This window comes from Dromaius novaehollandiae, chromosome 2 (assembly GCF_036370855.1).
Source record: "Dromaius novaehollandiae isolate bDroNov1 chromosome 2, bDroNov1.hap1, whole genome shotgun sequence".
NCBI classification, from domain to species: domain Eukaryota; kingdom Metazoa; phylum Chordata; class Aves; order Casuariiformes; family Dromaiidae; genus Dromaius; species Dromaius novaehollandiae.
In genome coordinates, this window is record NC_088099.1 from 33,009,117 (window position 1) to 33,030,546 (window position 21,430).

A 21,430-nucleotide genomic window follows, 5' to 3' on the forward strand; every position below is an offset into this window, starting at 1 on the left:
GCTGGTTTCACACTGAAGAACATACAAAAACCAGAACTTGAAAATAAGACTGCCATTAGCATTTAATCAGCTATAAAAATAAACTAGCACTTTCAATTCATCTCATTGCACAAGACCAAAGCCTTCAGTGTAAGCACAGGATAGAGAGACGCCCACATGTGGAAAGTGACAAGTATCTTCATACCAGCAGAAAAAGAATGAGTACTAGCCATGGAATTTTCAATTCATGCTGCACACATACCTTTTCAGCCTTAGCAAGAGTGAATCATCACAGAACTCTATGCTTAGGGTCTACAGTCTTCACAAACTATCAAACTCCATTTTTAACAACCTTTCAAAATATGGACACAACTGAACTCCTGGAGAATTGTATGCTTCTCCAAGTAAACAAAGAAGCAGCAGAAGCACTTGTTAAATTCAACAACCTGCATAAGCTTTATTAGATCATTAGATTTACAAGCATTAACGGTAACGGTGCAGCTGCAGGGTATTGCGTCTTCTCCAGGCAGCACGACGCGAGCCACCAATGGTATGATGGAATTTGTGGCCCTTGCCAAGACCACGACTCTTCCGTCCGGCTGATGTCAGCCCACGCATCTCTCTGTGTTTGTGAACTGGCTTGGTGATCCATTGGGTATCAGGGTTGCGCCTGATGGCCTTATGGAAGGGATCAATCAGGATCACTTCGAAAAACTTGTAAGTGGAGTCTTCACCCACCCAATAGGAGTTCAAGACTCTCAGAGCCCCACAGTGACGGCCAGCACGTTCCTATGAAAAAAATAAAAGTAAACACCTGTAAAATCATGGAAGCAGGGGCGATCTTCATGCAGAAAGATATAAATCACTCAAGCCTAAAATCTAGTTGGCACTAGAAATTTAAATTTTCCCCAAGAGAACACCTTAAAAAAAAAGTGCATATCTTCCAAGAGCAAAAATACAAAAAAAAGACACCTAAGAGGAAAGCTGTATTCAAAAACACGGCAAAAGGCTGCCAGCATTCCTAATCAAAATAGATTTTTAAAGAATGTAAGGAGGCAAGTGTTTGGTAAACAAAAGAAAGGCCTATTTCATAGACAGAAGCACTCCGTAAGTAAATACACAGAGTTAAGAACTTTAAGGTGAAGATGTGGCTAAAGAGCCATAAAACAATCCTTTGTGGGAAGTTATGAAATACTAATCAATTTGAACATCCAAAGCTAGAGGGAAAAAAAGTATTTCTGTAGAGAATAAAGCCAGCTTTGATAGGAGAAAAGGAACAGCTGATGTAACAGATTCCACTGTTTGTTCCACTGCTCTTAGTGCTTGCTATTCCTATCCTCAGTTGTGGCTGGAAAGAAGTGGGATTGGTTTAGAAAACAAAAATAAAAGTAGAAAGTATTGATTATGTAATGCAGTTTGCCTCTCCTGTCAAAAATACTCCTTATTTTACTTATAGAGTTAAATACTACAAGGGTGTCCAACCCTAGGACTTTATCATCATGGGAATGTATGAACCAACAGATCCCATCCATATTCTACCCCACTGCAACCCAACCTATTACTACGGTCTTCCACTAAACAAAGACTATTTCCTGCATATGTAATATGTTTTAGTTCAAGTCCTTGTATTACTCTAGCATGTAGGAGCAACACATATATTAAGCATCAAAATACCAACTGCCTTCAACCAGCTTTTGTGTGGGGATGACAGCTACTATCACAATTTTATATTTCTATAATATTATCTGAAAAATAGAAATCTTCCAGTAAAGGGCAACTCCAAGATTCACAAAATTTCAGACCAAAACTGACTGCCAATAACCTCCTCCACAGGCAGAGCTATGGCCAAAAGTGACTGTGTATTAGCCACCGGTTATCTGGTAATACCACATATTAAGAGCATGTCATAAGCACTGAAAACAGAGAGCCACTTTTTTAACTTTAAAAGAAACATGGGTGATAATTCTAACTTCCCATTCACTTTTTTTTTTTTTTTTTTTTTTTTTTAAAATAAGCACCATGTTCAACTTGCTGAGGCTGTATGCCATAATATGTGCCAACAAAGACATTGGCATGCAGGAGCAAAGTCTGAAGCTTGCTTACAAAGGAGAAATTTTCTTAGTTTTGGGAACAGAAAAACCTTCTATTTAAAGATATAAGGGTAATGGGCAGTCTCCATCATTTTACAATGTCTCTTTTTTGAGTCTGTAGACCAGTACAATATTAACCTAACCCATGGGAAGAAATTAATTTTTTCCCCCACAGGTAAGAACTGCATCTCCTCAACCCAACTACTACTGTGACATGATGAAGTTTAACTAAGGTCTCATCAAATGAAAGTTTTCATTTTCAGTATTTTAGCAGATACAAAACATCATACATAAAAGTAAGTTATACCACCAATCTTTGTGCTCCTGAGGTACCACAGCTTTTACAACATGCCAGAGATCTTCTAGCACTGGCCTTTGTTTTCAGAGCCTACAAAGCAGCTAAGTATATTGTATGGCATTACGACTATAAAAAACAGGTGCTACAGGATTTAGAGCAGCAATTCATCCGAACTCTGTGAAGCGACCATTACCTAAAGCTAGTAATACAAACAACAGGGTAAGAAACCCTATTTATTTATTATTAAGGATCTTACACTGTTAATTTCTTTTTTCTATGCTATATCAATCTTCTGTATTCTGGGATTCGCACCTCATTATATGCCCTATGAGGAGTTCATTTCATAGGCATGACCTTACTTCTTGGAAAGCTGAGCTGGACTTTAATGGCAGTGCTACAAGTCTCCAGAAAACAAAGACTGAAAACATGTTACTACATACACATTAAAACACCCATGTTACTAAGAAAATTCAACATCAGGAATGATTAGTTTGAACTACAGAAAGAAGTCATGACTGAAATCAGACACCTTAATATATTTAAATTTTGACTTCTCATGCCCAACCTCTTATTTTGCAGAGTTTTATACTGGTTATGTATCTATTTTTCATTACAACTATTTTGCCATACTTTAGCTAAACATACACTAGAAACTTCAGAAAGCCACATAAGAAATAATTTTATTCCCCTTGTCTATAAAAGCAGAATAGTTTTTTCACTGGTCTTAGCACAACTTTTTAAGACATTCTGGTGCTTTCCTATTATCACTATTCAAGATCTTTTACATAGCACATTAATGGGTGACTTTTTGTCCAAGTATCTTCCACTTTTATAAGTGAGACCTTCCTTCCCCCAAGTTTCTGAGCAATAACAAAATAGTCACCTCTGCTACAGACTGAAGACTCCGGGCAAACTTCAGCTGGTTAACTCCATGATGCACAGGTTTACCATAGGTTGCACCTTTTGGGACAGGGCGTTTACGACCACCACGGCGAACACGGATGCGGTAGATAACGTAACCTAGAAGACAGAGTAAGTAGCAAAGGCCAATTATAGTAAAGACCATTTGGATGCCCATGTTGCATTTCCCAGCTCAAAAGTTTTGCACCAAATACTGCAAAAAGTTGATCATTATATCAGTCTTCACCGAAATCTACAATTGGAAGTGCCTGGCACAAGATGCTTTTGTTCTTTCCAATATAATGGAATAATAGAAGTGATGTATTATACTGTCATGACTGCTTTTCATTTTCAAAACAGATTATATGGCACCTTTACACTAGACAGTTCCAAAAATACTAATGACACTTAGAAGTATGTTGTAACACACAAGAAAACCCCAAAGAAAGCAACAACAAAAAAAATCCCAAATCTAAAATTCCATATTCTGACAGCTATATTGATAAAGCATTGAAGCACTAGCCACCCATAAACCCTGCTACAATCTGAACTGACCACCGGAAAATGAAGAAACCAGGCAAACTTCATAAGTAGGAACAGAAGCTTAGAGCCTTAGTTTTGTATTTTTTATGGCAGACAAACATACTGCTTCAAAGATTTGCTCAAGTTAACAGAGGCAAGTCTGCTTTCCCTCAGTGTGCTCCATTGACCAGGAACTGTCCTTTAATGACAATCCAAACTAAATCTTGCTTATTTGAGCACATACAGCTGCAATAACTCATGATAAAGCTTGGCCTGAGGAAGAACCCCCTGTCCCCTCCCCCAAACCTAGTGCATCCATTACACTGCATATTAAAAGCAGCAGTCAACTTTGCAGTAATAAACAGCACAAGAAGAACTAAATGCAAAGCCCCTTTGTTCTCCATCTGTCAAAATGGCCAGAGAGAATGGGGACTGAAAGTTCATCACAAAATTAAGTTTTGGGCTGCAGCCACTGCTACCATTTTAACACATTTATAGTATTAAGTTCATTTCATCCAGAACACTTCAGACTTTTGAAGGACACCACGTTTAAGATCCGTATCTTGTTATTTTATTGAGTACCATTTATGGAATCACATTGACAAAAACATAGGCATTCCCTCCTTAAGCACGCAGACTTCACCTCTCTGTCTCGTTACCTTGCTTAGCCTTGTATCCCAGCCTCCGAGCTTTGTCTGGTCTGGTTGGCCGGGGAGCTCGATGCAAGGCAGACAACTGGCGATACTGCCAACAGCGGACACGAAGGAGGAAACGCATCACATCTGACTGCTTTTTCCTCCATAGCTCTTGGATGTACTTGTAGGCACCCATTCTTGTCTACCTGCTAAATTAAGAGACTGATGAAAACATGCACCAAATCCGTTTCCAAATTTGAACAGCTTCCAACAGAGACACTGCACAAAACCACAGATGTAACAGTGCTGAAGCATAACATACTCTCAAGCTTCCTTGTATTATTGCTATATCTGGCAATTTAGCTCAAACTTTGCAGCCTACACTGAGTAGGATGTACAGCAGCGACCATTCTTGACAGTTTCATTCCTTTTCATGAGTTCCCACGTGTTGAACTCCTCAACCAAGCAGTCAGTGCCTCACCTATTTCAGACACTACCAAAACTCTCTATAAAAAGGCATATTGTGACTGTGGCCTTTTCTTTTTACTCTGTGTGGTTTAAGTACGTCTTAAAACTTTTGACTTCTCCACGAAAACACTGTAGTACACTTAAGACATACCCATATCATCTGGATTCCACCTGTCAGCAGATACAAGTGAACCGAGTCAAACAACCATGCTATCACAGCTTAGTTTATTTACAGGGAAACCATCCACAGGTGAGCTGCTTGCACCCTTTCTTTAGAGCCAGCCCCTCCACAGCCCACCTTCTGCTACCCCAAGCCAACCCTTCTGTGCTTTTACATGGCTGCACCGCGGCACACACCACCACGAACGAAGTGAAAACCGGGAGCCAGAGCAGGGCGTGCTGCCCAGGCCCAGGCTGCCCCTTGCACCCCGCAGCCGCGGGCCCGGCCCCCTCGCACCCCATCGGGCCTCCCGCCCCGCACTGGCCCCCGAGGCGCAGGCCGCGGCCCTCCGCCGCCTCGGGCCCGCCCAGCCCCCGCTCAGCGCGGGCTGCGGGTCCCCGACGCCGCGGGAGGCGCCCCACCACCACCCGCGGGAGCCGCGGCGCGCGGGAGCGGCGACGGGGCGGGCGGATGGCCGCCGCCGACCGCGGATGCGAGCGGATCGAGACAGCGGCTAAGCCCCATAGGTCCCTCACCTGATGGCGGCCGACGCCGGAAAGGAAGAAGCCCGCCTCCTACAACCCCTTGCGGCCGCTTCGCGCTTCCGGCTCTCGCACCAATGCCCTCTGGGTAGCGTAGTCCTCAGGGCGGCGGGCGGCTCTGCGCGGCCTCGTCCCTGGCAGGGCCAGGCCGCCCCGCCCCCGCGGCCTCGGCCAGCCAATGGGAGGCGGGGTCGGGGCCCGGCGCCCCAGGCCGGCGCGGCTCAGCGGGCGCCGGGGGACGCCGTGCCCAGGTGCGCGGGCGCGGGGTGCGCGGGCGCGGGCGCGGGCGCGGAGCTGGGCGGGCGGCGGCACCCCCGAAACACCCCCCAGAAAGGCCCCAACCGGCCAGGGGTGAGAAAACGGGGGGGGGGGGGGGGCAGGGGGGAGATGACATTAAAACAAAATCCTGAAGAATTTTTTCTTAAAAAAGAAAATTACTCAAAACCAGAAAAATCTTAAAAATAAACTCTGAATCCTTAAAAAAAAAGCTGAAAAAGCCACCTGAACACCTTGCCAGCGGGTGCGTGGGCTGCACCGTGCCCTTGGCCGGGCGCTGCAGGCCCGGGGCTGCCCGCCGGGGGTGAGCGGGAGTGGTGCGGGCTGCGGGGGCCGGGGCCCTGGCATTGCCCTTCGCCCAGGGGTGCCACCGGCCCCAGGGGGTCCTGTCCCCATCCCCGTCCCCATCCCTGTCCCCGTCCCCGTGGCGGTGAAGTCTTGAGGGCGGCCAAGAAAGGGTCCCGGAGCCGAAGCGGGCCCTGGGCCCTGCCGGGGGATGGAGACGGGGCTGAGGCCCTTCCTGACTGGAGGTCACCCCTGCTGCCGCCCGCTGCTTGCAGTGACCTGCTCCGTTTTTGAACACGTGCTTTGCAGAGCGCCGTGGCTCGCGGAGTAGTGCCGGGCTAAACGGGGCGCGAAGCGGGACAGCGTGAGCGCCTCCCTCCTGCTGCCCAAAGGGCGCTGCTCCAGCCCGATCCGGTCCGCGCGAGGATCTGAAGGTTTGGGGTCTGTGGCCCCGCAATGGCTTGCTTGCAGAAGGAAGTGCCGCTGGCTCCTGGAGCTCCTCCTGGTGAAACTAAACCCCGCCAGCCATAGGTGGGAGTCCACCCTCCCCAAAACCCCTGCTGCTTTCAAACAGACCAATAAACCTTCTGCTTTTGCATTTGCTTTCCGGTGCTTCTGTCTTTAATGCTGCTGTTTTCTAGCTTCTACTCTGTAAAAGCTAGAAACTTTCTGTGTACGAAATAAAAGGGAAGGAACTGCTATTTTGTCACGTTTCCAGAAGCCATCGTGCTACCAGATACCATCAGGCCTGCAGCAAAAATACGAAGCCCAATAACGTAAGACTTGCAGCATGCACACACACCAGCCAGCATGGTCACTGCCCCAGAGGGCTGGCAGTGAAGCACGCATGCTTACGCACTCACAAGCAGCCTCCTCGGACCCTGTGGAGCAGTTGTCAAGGCTGGAGTTAAGCATCGGTACCAATGGCAATAGCCTAAAACCTTAAAAATGGTGTGGGAAGAAATGGTGGTCTGAAAAATATCAGTTGCTGATGAACACATGAGAGGGAGCCGTGCCTCAGCGTCAGCCGCTGCTAAGCATTTTGCCTTTCGGGGGCTTCGCTTCTGTCTGTGCCTGTGCTCTGCTAATGTGCAAGTGTAACAGATTCCTGTGTTTGAACAGGATTTATTTGCTGATTCTGCCATCTTGAAAAAGATGGGAAAGGGCTACAAGGTGGTGGTTTGTGGAATGGCGTCAGTGGGAAAAACTGCGATTTTGGAGCAGCTTCTCTATGGAAAACATACTGTTGGTGAGATATTTTTACTTTCTCAGATTGTTTCCTTTTCCAAAATCTTGTTTGGTGTGGGCCCCAAAGGTGAGGACTGCTAACTCCACGGAGGTGAAGAAGGAAATGAATGTGGTTTTGTTTCGTCTCTGGGCAGTTCTTGACATTCTTAGGCCCTTATTTTTAAAGGTGGCTTGGGAAAGAACTCTTTTCTTGATGTTCCCTATTCTAAAATACCTGAATGTGTAAAAAGAAACAAACACAAAAAGCAGACTATGTGCTTGCTGCCTATCTATGTAAGAAATATCTTGTTCCCTGAAAGATGCTTCAGATGCCTGAAAAATAGACATCATGTGATAGGGGAGAGACTGTTTAGACTTTCGCTTAGCCTTCTTAAAACTTTATTTTGCTTGTTTTTGGCTTATATTTAATCAAAGTGCTGGAAGAAAAACAACTCTTCTTGAGATTCCATGTTCTGTTCTGAAATGTAAGGGCTGAGTTTCTCAGCTGCCTAAGAAATCCTCCCATGGAAAGCAACTTGAGACAGGAGCAGGGGATGTCTGAGACTTGCTGTGCACAAAAGACACAAAATGAAGGCAAAGCCCTCTTTTTTCCCTCTATTTCCACTTGACTTGGCTTTTAGAGGAAGGGCAACATCCATGAGGCCTCACCTGACAAGAGGTGGCACTAGGAATGAAGCTAAGGGCTTTAACAGAGGTTGTCCAGTCCAGAGACTAGTATCTTTTGTTTGGGATAGTTTATTAAGTGTAGGGGTAAGTTTTTGGATAAATATTAGAATTTCTAGAATTGTGCTTTGCAAGTGCTGTTCCTTTAACATGTGTGGATGGGAAGAATTTACTGGCAGAGTGTGATACATATCTGTGTGATCTGTAATACCGTTGTTTAAAAGGAGGATTTCCTCTAATGTAGCAACATCTGTTTTCAGCATCTTACCACCACCTGTGCACATTGCCTCGTGTACCATTTGGAGCATGTCAGCATGGAAGTTGCAAAACATGTATACTGAGGATTTTTTCCTTTGCTGCTAACTTGCCTCTCATCTGCAGTGAACTAAGTGATTGTCAAAGCAGCATGAGCAAGACCTTGTTGCTTAAACCTTACTGCCTTTCATTGCTTCCTGCCCCTAGCTCCTATTAGTGACTGAGGTAGGGAGGCTATTCGGGTGTTACTGATCAGGGCTATTTATGGAAGCAGCCAGCTACACGATTATATAATGTCACGGATACTCACTGACATAAACAGGGAGAGGCCTCGTGTTGGTGGTTTAGCTGCGAATGTCCCTTTATCACTTCTTAATGCTCTGCTCCTACTCAGCGATTGTGCAACACAGACTTTTTCCCCTTCTCTCTTGAAAAGACCCATTTTCCTTTGCTGCAGCTCTGCTGTCATTTTTCAGAGTTAATAGTAGGGGAGGGAGCAACTGCTAGCAGAGGTGGGGTGCAAGAGCGGGAGGAAGAAGGTAGCCTCTCATTGCTTGTGCTTTTTGTCAAACTTGATTCATAAGATGTTCACAAAAACACCTCAAGTAGTATAGTCAAGATCAGAGTATGGGGTAGGCTCATACAGAGCCACTGCAGCCTTAGGGAATGAATGGCCAGTGCCCAGCTCTTTTGAATTCACCTGGGTGTGCCACTATGCACATTTTGGGGAGAGGCTTGATATGTTGGTGTTTCTGGCAGTCCTGCCCCTGCTGTATGGTCGCCTTCCTTGTGGCACCCTCCTCAGCACATAGGCAGTGCTGGTAGAAGGTGCCTGGAAGTATGAACTAGTGAAAAAGATTTCCAGAAGATCCTTAGCTATTGCTTCTGCCGGTATTAAACTGCAGAAGCAGGACACCGATATGAGGGTCTTTGACTCCTACAAGGCAACAACAGTTTGAGAACTGGCAACTGCTTGATTGCTCCTCAACTGCTCTAAAATGCCCAAATCTACTGCTGGTGTTACTATTACAGGCATGGTCCCTTCACATTTAAGGTATTCTTACTAAATCTTGAGCCACATTTCCTAAAGCTTGTGAGCTCCAGAAAGCTGACATGTACATCTTGGCTGTTGGTCTTTTTGGCAGGAGGCAGAAAGGACTAGTGTGTTTGCTGAAAGCCTGTCTGTTCAGAGCCAACTAGCAAAGCAGCTGACCAGGTACAGCAACATGGACACAAGCTGTTTCGAAACCTGTGCTTCCGGACTGACGTCAGGAGCAGCTCTCTGCTGGTCTGAGGGCTGGGGAGCGGAGATGGGATGCAGTGAGGAAGACTGCTGAGCTAACGCACGTAGTCTCTCCATTCTTGTCAGCATCCATAACCTCCTTGCAATGACAAGAGGAGCATTTGAATTTCGTTGCAGGCTCAGAGAACAGTCTGGTGTCATCCTCCAGGATGTCCAAACCAGTGACGTTGGGGTCTCCTCCTGGTGCTAAATTAGCCACAAATCTGTGTCAGTGCTAATGAGGGAGTGGTGGCACAGCTATTATCAGGGAACTGATTAAGTGTCCTTGAAGGTTTCATGCTGCTATATAAAGCCCTTGGCTTGGGAGTCTATACTTCTGGCTATGTGCTCGGTGGTGGTGCTGTAGACCCAGTAGTGGTGTGTTTTTTCCTAGAAAAATCTGCACCTTAGCTCTCCCTGGCTTGTCATGGATAAAGGCCCAAAGTGTTGCAGTTGCTTACGTGGTCAGCAGCTAGCAGTCTTGCAAAGGCACCAGGATTGCTTGAGGTCAAAGAGGAAAAATTACTAGAGAGGGAACTACTAGATCTTCCCCTAAAAAAGGAAGATCTGTGTCCCTGGAGCGTGTGAGCAACAACGGATGACATTTGGGTTTATGCTAGGCTTTAAAACCAGAAGAGAGGTAGTTTGTCTTGAGGCTCTATGATGTGAGAAGAGAGGGCAAAAAGATGAGAGGCTGGTCAGTGCCTCTTAAAGTAATGTGCATATTGCATGACAAGCCTCTCTGGCTTGAGAAGGGAATCAAACAAAACCTGAATGGAGATGTTTGAAATGGGTGTAGATTTATCTCTGAGTCATGCGGGGACAATATTGCTATGGGTTGGGTGAAGTTGTTAAAGCTTGCACACATACATGTGGCCTTCTGGTACATGGGACTATCCCATTTTTTGTGGCTTCAGTGTTTGTTTGTCCAAATCTTCCACCTTCTGTTGCACTCCTAAAGAAGGAATGGCCAGTCTTTTCTCTTTGCTCATGCACTGGTCCTTGACTGTCTTGATTGTCTTGGGAAACTTGTCAAGTGGGAAGCTTGTCCCATTGGCTGGCCTGAGCTCTTTTGAGAGAGCTAATGTGAAAGTTGCTGGCTTACCTTTGACATGGGCAATGTCTGTAAAGATGGTAGGCTTTTTTCTTAATCAGTACCTCTGTTCAGTGATGGCTCAGAGAGGAGTCTTCCTTTTGCCTTTAAAATGTCTCTGGCCTCTCAACTTGTGGTAAAACTTATCAGCGAAGCAGGTTATGTTTGAGGCTTCTCCTTGCAGTTCCTCTGTGGCAGCAGTTGGTAACACAGATGAAGACTTTCTGCCTCTCCTGAGACTTAGGCCAGCTACATAGGTGTAAGGTGCTACATAGATGCTACAATGGCATCAGTCTCCTCTCTATCCCTCCCTTCCCTCCCCAACTTTTTTCATCATTAGTCTAGTTTCCAAAGACGCCATGAGATTGGTCATTGTCTGTTAGTTCCCCTTTTCTCCCACAGCTTCTGAACCTGAAAGCTGACTCCATCTGCCTGTTCATCTGTGTCACAGCAGTAGATATCTCAAAATATGTTTCCATAAGTTTAGAAAAACTGATGGCAGGATAGAGAGAACAGACCCATGTTAATGCTCCCTGCTAAGGAAAACCTAGCTGAGTTGGCAGCAGCCTGCAGGGCAGTCAGTGCCTCTGTAACTCCCCAGCACCAGCTGTCCTTGCCCACCCAGGTTGCAAATGTAGAAGGACCCCTGGGGCACTGTGGCTACGGGCACCAGTGAAGGGAGACCTGGGCTTCTTGTGATGGGGAGGATGGGATGATACAAGTCCTAGGACACTGAGCTTTCTTAAGTAGTTTTGCTGCTCACACAACAACTTGTCCAGCACATGTTTGAATGGAGATCAGGAAAGTATTTAAAGAGGACTGCACTAACAAGAAGTGTAAATATTGTTATCAGCAAGATTTCAGCTACCGCGTAGTCTGGGCTTTAGAACCAGGGCCTATAATAACATGACACAGGTATATCTAAAAATTATCTGCATTTGCTTAGTAATCTACTTGCATGTACTACCTCCCCTGATGTATGTAGGTGAAATTTCACCTCTGGAAACCAATGCCGATACATAATTTCCAGTTCCCTCCAAACAGAGCCTGTCTTCCATAGTGCTGAGCAATTTGAAGTAAGCAGCATCTGTGGGGCTGGGATTTACTTTCTGCGATCTCCCATAGCCTCTGAACACTTACTCTTTGAATGATGGTGCAGGTCCTCTGGCCTCCTTCCCGTAAGTTCTCCCTGCAGAGAGCTGACAGTCTGCTCCCACTTTCTTTCCTCACCAGCCCTGCTTATCGTACAGTTGAAAATGAACGGTGGTGACTGAATAACAAATCACGGTAACATTAGAAAGCAGGCTGTGGTCAGAGGATGATGCCTGGCAACATCCTGGGAGATGCAGTGCTGTCCCCAGCACTTTTTTTCCATTTCCTGTCAAAATGTGATGCTCCACTCTACTGATTTACCTCCCATGTCTTAATTTTTCCTCTTTATCTTCAGGCAGGATGTTAAAAGACATAATTTTCACTGATACTTTTAATGCAATTAGGAAGAAACCATCACAGGAGAATGTGGATATATTAAAGACTGTTGAATTACAATGCAGCGTTTAGGTGGTAAAAGCCCATACAACATTATTCATTGCTTTTCAAAAAGAAAACTTAGGTACTTATGGTTCATTCCTGCTTGCCAAAGTAATATTTACTTATGCTAGATACTTCCTTGACCTGTCTATACAATGAAGTAAAGCAGAGCAAGAAAAAATACAGAAAAGGCTCTGTTACCTAGTTCAGTCTTTAAAAATGTCCCTGTAACACACTGCACAACCACTCGGAATGGGTTCATGCTTCCTCTTTTTTACCTTTCTGTTTTGCCCTTCTGCTGTTAGTTTTGCTCTCTCATGTTAACGTGGCTATATTTGGAAGCAAGATAAATTAGTTTGCTGCAAACCTATTAAGAGTTTGCTCTACGAAGACTGCACAGAGAGGGGCAAAGAGAACAGCTTGTGCCACTTTTCTGCAAAGGAATGTTGCATACATCATGGGAAATGATCGGCGTGGGTGGAATTCTTCAGCTTGTTTGTCAATGTGAAGTTTTTTGAATAGTGTCATTGAATATAGAAAAATCCTTATTTTCACAGTCTAGATAATCCCTGGTGTTTTCTTAAACAGTGCACTAATATGGTCCCTTTTTGTCAGACAAAGAGAATAATGCAGTACTCATCAGTAGCCCTACATCGGCAAACAATCCATGTATACAGGAGTGCAGTGGAGGCAAAAACAGGGCTAGCAGAGGGTTTGTTTGAAAACTTAAAGCTGACTCTGAAAATGACCCAGCTACACTATAGATACTTTGTTGGGACCTGTAACCCTATCGGCTCGCATCCAGGCTGACCATGAAGCTAAGCTGATCCACATGTTTTCAAATTTGGCTTGGAAATATAGTTTTAATTAGTTCAAAGTAAGCTATCTTGAATTACCTCACATTTACCGGGGGAGAGGAAAGAAGAAGAGCCAGTATGCAGATAGTTACCATGGAACAGGTGATATACATAAAAGCTTGTTACCTTGTGCATGTTCTTACCCTGCAGTAAATGAGCTTGCTCCTATTAGCAAATCTGAGTCATTTTAAATCCCTAAGGGATGGAAAAAGCTCACTCTGTATTTGAGTAAATATAGCATGCACCTTTGCTTGCATGCAAACATCCCCCTCCCTTACTGGCTTGATTTCACTTGTTGCTTAGCTGTACCACCAGTACGCACATTCATTTCCAGAATTATTTCTTTGGCTCCTGCTTCTGCAGTATGATCCAGCTCAGTGCGAAGAAAAGAAGTAGGTTCAAGATGTTAGTACTTGCCTATCTGGTGTTCCTTGGCTGTTCTTCCAAAAGGGTATGTTTGGGCAGGCCCATTGGCAGCATGTTTGGCACAGAACTGGTACACTGGGTGGTTTGGATTTGGGAAACCTGGGGGAAGAGCTGTGTACCTGCATCCTGAATTTACATGCTGTATGGATTAATTTTACAGGAATACTCATATACTGATATATTAGATGTGTGTATTTAAATGGTGGTGGCACTAATGTAAATAGTAGGCACAGTGATCTATGAATATGTTGTCCATCGGTAGGGACGACAGTCAAGGTTGAGTCCAGGTCAAGTCACCCTGGAAAAATATGCACTGAAAGCTATTATCATGCGAAGTTTTACTGCAGTGTGAGTAATTCTTATAGTGTTGCTGTAGTTACACTAGTTGAACTTTCCTGCTTGTTTTAAAACAGGCTTAGAAGAGGGTGCAACAATGGAAGATGTGTATTTGGCTTCGGTGGAAACAGATCGAGGCGTAAAGGAACAGTTACGGCTTTATGACACTAGGGGTCTGCAGGAAGGTGTAGAATTGCCAAAACACTATTTCTCTGTTGCTGATGGCTTTGTTCTCGTGTATGCTGTGACCAGCCTCGAAGCTTTCCAAAGGGTTGAAGTGCTCAAAAGAGAGATCGACGTCTTTAGAGACAAAAAGGAGGTAAATGCATGATGCCTTAACTGCGTGGCTTATTTGTATATCAGTGATAGGAAGTAAGGTTGCAAAGCATGAATTTTGTCTCTGTAAAACTTGCATACAAAGGAAAACGAATTTGCCCACAGCCTTGGGCAATCCAACAAAAGAAAGCTTTCTCATGCTGGGGAAGCCTAATTCACATGCCATGCAAGTCATGCAAAAGAATGTGCGTGTGGTTTTTGATTTTTCCCTTACTTCCTCTACTTCAGCTAAAATTCAAATAGCTGAATGCACAAGTCAGGACACTTACGACTAATAAAACATATGGTCCACAGCGGTGCAGTTCGTGTATTTTTTTTTAGATATTGTACATGGGAAGTCAAGTGCACAGAATAATATAAGGAAGGGCATTATCTTTGTTTGTTTTGTATTCATGTACTCGATGGCTTACAAACTAGTGTAATTGACAGTGGGTCTCCCAGACATTTGTCAATTGGCAAAGCGGCTTTAATGTATTTTAACAACCATATTGAATCAATTCAATTGTATGAAATGACTGCTCTATTTTCCCTTAGAAAGCAGCTAGTGTTTTCAGCTGACAGTGTTCCAGCTTAGCTAAACAAATATAACTTGCATGTGGCATTACCATTACGGTTTTTCTTACAGTATCTTTATATTCTCTAGTAGTTTTCTCTGCTAAATGTCTTTAGCCTGCAGATCTCCAAATATCTGTTTTATGCTGTTAAAAAAAAAGTGCACAAAGAATTAATTGGGTAACAGTAGAGAGACACTTTCCATAATGTAACTTGCTTAGTACTCACAGCACATGGAAGGCAGGCTCATAGTTTGACAGAAGCCTAACATGCAGTCACGGGAGAGGTACGTTAGCTGGTAGGGCCTGCTGGAGCTGCAGACTGTCACGTATACTAGGGTTACTGGAGTCAGTCATAGCTACCCTGCAGGGTAAGGAAAAGTGGATAAGCAGGAAGCTTTTCCCAGGCGCTGCGCTTTGCAAGGGCCCTGACTTGTTATGTTAGGGCATGTTCTAATGCAGAGAGGCAGTCACAGCCCCAACAGGATGTGTGTCCCTGCTCCTGTGTGTTGCCTGCCTCCTCTCTCTCACTGCATGCAGGTATTTTAGAAAACTGCCAATTTGCTCATCCTTTATGAGAACTGAAAGTTGCTGTGTTCTTGACTGAGAATGACATAATGGAAATAGTGGAGCTCACAATAAACTACATAAAATTAGTTCTATCACTGAGATTTCCACTCCATATAAAACAAGCTTTGAAGGGGGTAGAAGGTGAGGCCAGGAGTCCTTGGACAGATAGCATCAGCAGGCTTATGGCCTGGGCTCTGCTGTGTTTCCTTAACAGAATTAAGGCTTTATCTCCACACACGGTGGTGCCTCTGAGCTGGCAAAACCTCACCTTGTGAGTAACAGTCCTCTGCTGTTTGGCAGATGACAGAAAACACTAATGGCTTGTTCCTTGCCTCTGCTGGCTGTGGCAGTTCTCCAGCACGCACCTTAAAGTCTGGCCAAATTTTATACTAAATAGAAGTTGTGTTCTCTCACACTGACAGAACTCAACCACAGGTAAAATTCAGTTGGAGCATGTGGTAAATGCATATGAAGATTACAGATTCTTTCAAAGCCTTTGCAAAGGGAAAAAACATCTATCCAAATGCCATGTGCTGCTGTAGAAAAGAAAGGAAGCTTCAAACCTTACAGGAACAAGACAAACATCTCTAGCTGGAAAGAAACAGGAGACATCCCAGAGTTAGCTTGATGAACAGGAAAGGGCAGGTGGGGGTCTCCACAGCAAAAACCAAATCTGCAACAGGAGAGGACCCTATCACTAGGCCTTTGTCAAACCACTACAGAGTGCCAAGATGATCCCAGAGTTTCACTAAGGACCTTTGAGTATCAATATTGGTATGGATACCCCTAACAAGTGATACTGTTAAATTTTCTTTTTTAGAAAATGATTAACTGAAAATAAGCATGAAAGAACAGTAAGTTAAAGTGGTCAGCTCTACATTGAGTACTTCCTAGAATGGAAGCACTGGGCAGGCCAGGGAGCTCAGCTCTGCTGCACTGTCTTGGTGATACAGAAGTCACTCAATTGATCCTTACAACTAAGGGACTGACTTGATACAGCTATTCTGCTCTAGCTAGATAAATAGCTGCTCTTGAAACTGCTTCCAGGAGAATGGTACTGGTGCTTACCTCACCGGTTCAGCAACAGAAGACTGTTCACTTAGGTCCCTCTAGTGGCTTACCACGCCTGCAGGAGTGGGGAGCCACCTGGGAGAGGGGCTAACAATTCAGCCTGTGCTGCAGCCTTGCGGGGTTGCCTGATGCTGTCTACACAGGCTGCTTTGTAGCAGGTATTGGCTTTATTTATACTGCAGCCTGGGTGAAACCCACAACTGTCAGAGCCAGGCTTTCTCTGCTGCCATGCATTTTTTTCTCAATCTCTCAAGCATTTGCTGCTCTGATCTACTCAGATTCATGCTCTTGTCATTTGTCTATGGCAGCTCTATTGCAAAGTAAATGGGGAATAGGGCTGTTTAACTTTTGCTCTTTTGGGTATGGTTTCCCTTGAAGTGATATGTGGGGGAGGATCCAGCCTGTCCTGTCATTAAAGTCTGCTCCCAGTTTGCAAGTAGATGATGCTGATTTGAATCCCACAGCCTACTCTTCTGAAATATATGCAGCTTACCTTGTGCCAGTGCTAACTTAAAGAACAGGTCTGAATTGTGCTGCTATGTGCCTGCTGTTTAAAAGCACTGCAAGCGGTGGATGCTTTTTGTATAAAGCTCATCCTTTTCCTTTGTTTGTAGGTAACTGTTATTGTCTTGGGAAACAAAACGGACCTCCTGGAGCAAAGACAAGTGGAAACAGAAGCCGCACAGCAATGGGCAAGGGCTGAGAAAGTGAGACTGTGGGAAGTGACTGTGACAGATCGGAAAACACTGCTTGAGCCATTCACCTTCCTAGCTAGCAAACTCTCCCAGTCCCAGAACAAATCCACATTTCCCTTGCCTGGTAGGAAGGGCAAAGGGAATAACTGCGATAACTGAGCCACCTTAACATTGTCTGCTGCTGCTAAGGTCACAGCCTTAGCCCTTTCTCTGCCATTTGCTTCTCACAATTTCACTTAAAGCAATAATCTCATTCAGCAATAAAATCAGCAAGCTCATGGCTAAGAGGTATCCTTCCTTTTTTGGGGCTTGGCTTGAAAGTCACTGATGGTCAAAGTCTTAAAAGCACTTCATGACAGTAGTTACCTTGCAACAATGGTTACAAGGGGAAGTGGAAGAGAGGCAGGCAGTCATGTCTTTAGCAGGGGCTTGACTTCCCCAGGTACAGCCACATTGAGGGTCAAGTCAACAGGCTTATGACTAAGCAATCCCCCAGCAAGCCTGCAGATCTATAGCCTCTAGTCACAAATAGTGCTGGCTCCAATAAAGCATTAAATCGGGAGAGCATATGTGTGAAATGGCAGCAGTTTCTACCTTGACCTTAAACAGGGACACCCCTGGCCATAGTAGTTTTTGGAGCTGCAGGAGACTGGGGTCAGCGTGTTGTTGCAGGAGAAAGGGTGAAGCAGGAGGTAAAACTACAGGAGGTAAATCTGCTAGTGTTGGGGGGGGGGGGGGGAAGGGGGAAGGGAACGGGACAACAAAACAAAACAAAACGCCTTGTGGGAGACCCCAGAACAAATATACCTTGACATGAATGTTGTCAGCAAAGTCTGGCAAACAAGGCTTTCAGTTTAGGAATTTATTTGTACAAACCAGAAAAGCTCTCAGAGCACTCATTAATTTACCTGCAGCCTGAAGGACAACATAGCTGTATGTGGTATTGTTCCAGAATGTCCAGTACAAATCACTCACGTTCACATAGGTGATAATTTTACTGAGAAATTATATGGAACAACTTTGTAAGCAGGAGGTACTGCACCAGAGCGCTTAGTGCATTACATAACACTCGTACCCAGCTGTACAGTGAAGCTGCAGTAATCTACAATCTGTACAAAGCTAGAGGCTTGATAACAACTGGTACAAAGCACTGTACTGCTGTGTGAGGGGACTAGGGAGGCTAGGCTAGGCGTAGGAGGCTGTCTTCTGGGAACATCCCTGTAGCAAATGCCCAGAAATACTTGTTCAAATCTCTTGGCTTTAATAAGCGGCACATTGTCCAGCAGCATGAGCACACTATACTGCACTTGACTCTCCACATGGGTAAATCTGTGCTCCAGGAATTTGCTGTCCTAGGTCAGCCTGTCAGTGCACAAAGGCAAATCAAATATAGAAGGGCAGAATGAGTCCAAAAGGTGACTGTTGAGAGAGAGAGGGACACACAGAAAGGGACACACACCAGGTTTTGCACTGTAACACACTAATTGATGCTCACTTCTTTGCTTTTGAAGATATGAATGGGGGAGAGGTAGTGAACTGAAGTACTCAGTTCCGTAATTTTCCACTAAATTAATCTTGTTTTGAGAAAATATTGAGAATTTAATTGTGAGTCAGCAAAACCACAAACAGTATTTGCACTGTCATATCATAACTGCTAAATAGTGTGTTTAATGAGCACAATTAAGCTGTGTGCTTATAGCATTGCTCTACCCTGAATACTGACAAACCCTGTCAGCATTACTAGTGTCAGAGCAACAGTACAATTCACTAAGAATTAAGCAAGTATTCCTACCTTTATAATAGAGGTAGACGAAACTGTTTATGCGCTTTGCTCAATATAGTTTGGATTGCTGTGGCCAAGGAGTGAGATAAGAGAGCAATTATGAATGAGCAAGCTCCTGTAACGTTCTGCAAGAAACATACCATCGCTTCCATTGCAACACTGCAGCTGAGTAAGCACTGTAGCATGACCTCCCCCAACCTGGCTAGTAACAGTCATTGTCCCCAGCGATGCTGTAGAACAACACTCCCTCCTCACTCATTTCCTACTGAACATACATACATGTGCTCAGCGCCTTATCCCCACCCAGAAGACTCTGCCTGCATGTTGGGGAAGCGGAGGTGACTTCATAGTAGCAGAGGTTCACCACCTCCTTGCTGCAACCTCACACCAAGGAACTAGTGATGTTCCTTCCCTCTTCTTGAGCTTAGCAGAACCCTTCTTCAAGAAGCAACTTGATGCAGCTTTGGGTTAGTCAAAACAACCAAAGACCTCTGCTAACCGCACAGTCATTGAGGCTGACCCTCGAGCCACAGGAGTGTAGGTTGACAAGTGAAGCCAGTCAGGATTAATTTAAAACACTGTGGTGATGGAAGGGATGGAGATGACTGGTTCCTGTCCAATTCTGCACCCCGCAGACTCAGTGCCAATTACCCTGCTGAGACTGACCTCCGTACGCTTTGCTGCTGGAATCGGGGAGCCATGTCATGCAAGATCAGCTGGTCCAGAGGCACATCAGACTTGACAATGATCTAAGAAAGGCAGGAGAAAAAGGGATCTTCTAGGGTGACTAAGACCATGTTTCCAAACGAGTTATGTGAAGTCAAACACATTATCTTTTTGGTCAAACTCGTTTCTAGGATCCTTTTGGGCAATCACATAAACAACCACAACCCACTGTTTTCCTTCATAGGTTTATTCTGCTGCTTTTTAAGCAGTCAAATCAATTGCCTTTTCTAAATACTATAGCATTTCAAAGACAAGTGATGGAAGTGGTAGTTTTTTCTCAGCTTGTACTGAGTCAAAGTGAAACTCTCTGAAGTACAGTTTTACATAGAGTTAATAAGTGAAGTACAACTGTACAATCTAGTGGCTAAAGGGCAGGACATGTATTTTGTTCTTTACTGTTCCACTGACTCAAAATCTGTCCCAGGTCACTGGGATCACTTATCTACTACACAGCTAGACAGTCCTTTCACAGATAATAGAGAAGATGGATTATTAAAGGGGGGAAAAAAAACGCACAGTAAATTCAACCTTCTTTCTCCATTCCTCTTATACTTCTCTCCTGCTGAAAACAAGTTGCTCAGATCAGACACCTGAACCAGCTCCTCTCCTCCTGCCAGGTAAAAGAGTCAATTTGGCTTGTACTAGTAATACGAAGCAAGAAGCAGGCTAAAACCTACTGAGATTAAGCCATTTACATCCTCACACAGTAAAGGGGAGAAAGAAATGAATTTGAGAGAGAGTCCCTTACCAGAGATGTTCCTAGTGTGATGTAGCTATATACCATTAATTTTCTTAGGCTGAGCCAGACAGCTGAGGGAGCTCATACACCAAAACATACTTTGTGTCAAAAAAAGGCATTTTAGCAGAGAAGGCTAACATACTACTACCTACCACCACCTAGCACAGGATAGGCACCTGTAATTAGCAAGTTATTTTGAACCAAATTAGATCTGATCTATATATAGGTAGGTAGAAAAGTATATAAATCAATTGAATACAGATTTTTATTTTAAAGTACTGAAATAAATCTCAGAGAAGAAGCACTCAGAAGTGTGTTGGAACATGAAGTACCTGCCATGTGAAAATGAGTCTTTATTTCCTGCTATTACCCTAAGGGAGTGGCCAAAAACACAATATTCACAACTACCTGCTGTTGCTACATACTTCAGTGCAAACAGTGTATCTCTAGGAGATAATCTTTGTAGCTAGTTAAAGGATCTACAGACTCAGCCTCCCTTACTCTCCTTTAAGCTGTCTTCTGCTAGCTACCCAGAACTCTTCTTTCTCCTCTTCCAACTGAGAATAGGGGACTCCATCAGAAAACTAGTCTTTTCTTCCTCTTGACAGTTGCCTTTCCAAATCTCTTACATTTTTCCATCAGTACGTCCAAATAAAATACCAGTTCCGAAAAGCCAATGCTGTGAATATGTAACTTAAAAAGTAACTAGCAAGGACGCTGCAGCAGGCAATGTCTTCATGGGCCATGCGGGCCTGCCCAACACCTACATGATAAGCAACCGAAAAATTCTTACATTGCCATACATCTTATGCTAGTCTAGAAACATCTTCCCGAAATAGAAGCAGTCAGTGCACTCACCTGCAGAGCTCCCTTGTCTTCGTCCTTACCCGTATTATAATCCTTGAAGTGTACTGGGAGACACTGTTCTGGCAAAATGACAAAGCAGGGCACTAAGCAGAAGTCTTCTTCCTTTCTTTTTTAAACATCTTTTTATTAGCACAGTAACAAATGCAGACTTAAGTAGCCCACAACATACAACCAATCCACTGAGTGACTCCTATTCCACGCCTTACAGTTAAACAGCTTAAGGTATTTCACTACAGGTTGCCATAAG

General features: G+C 44.4%; 2 protein-coding genes across 4 annotated transcripts; one reads left to right on the forward strand and one right to left on the reverse strand.

The window, feature by feature from the left end:
• Positions 1-408: 408 nt before the first annotated feature.
• RPL15 (ribosomal protein L15) lies at positions 409-5,726 on the reverse strand. Its single transcript, XM_026101176.2, has 4 exons — positions 5,589-5,726; positions 4,449-4,633; positions 3,251-3,387; positions 409-768 (listed from the first exon to the last, which is right to left on the reverse strand). The coding sequence occupies exons 2-4, from the start codon at positions 4,618-4,620 to the stop codon at positions 463-465; spliced, it is 615 nt and encodes a 204-aa protein (XP_025956961.1). The 5' UTR covers positions 4,621-4,633; positions 5,589-5,726; the 3' UTR covers positions 409-462.
• On the forward strand, positions 5,690-17,353 carry NKIRAS1 (NFKB inhibitor interacting Ras like 1). 3 transcript variants are annotated; one of them, XM_064506198.1, is made up of 4 exons: positions 5,690-5,845; positions 7,278-7,404; positions 13,923-14,164; positions 16,988-17,353. In XM_064506198.1, the coding sequence occupies exons 2-4, from the start codon at positions 7,311-7,313 to the stop codon at positions 17,225-17,227; spliced, it is 576 nt and encodes a 191-aa protein (XP_064362268.1). In that variant the 5' UTR covers positions 5,690-5,845; positions 7,278-7,310; the 3' UTR covers positions 17,228-17,353. The 3 variants fall into 3 exon arrangements, with proteins under 3 accessions (XP_064362268.1, XP_064362269.1, XP_025956938.1); XM_026101153.2 differs by lacking the exon at positions 5,690-5,845 and adding an exon at positions 6,627-6,686; XM_064506199.1 differs by lacking the exon at positions 7,278-7,404 and having other exon boundaries at positions 5,756-5,845.
• Positions 17,354-21,430: the final 4,077 nt, after the last annotated feature.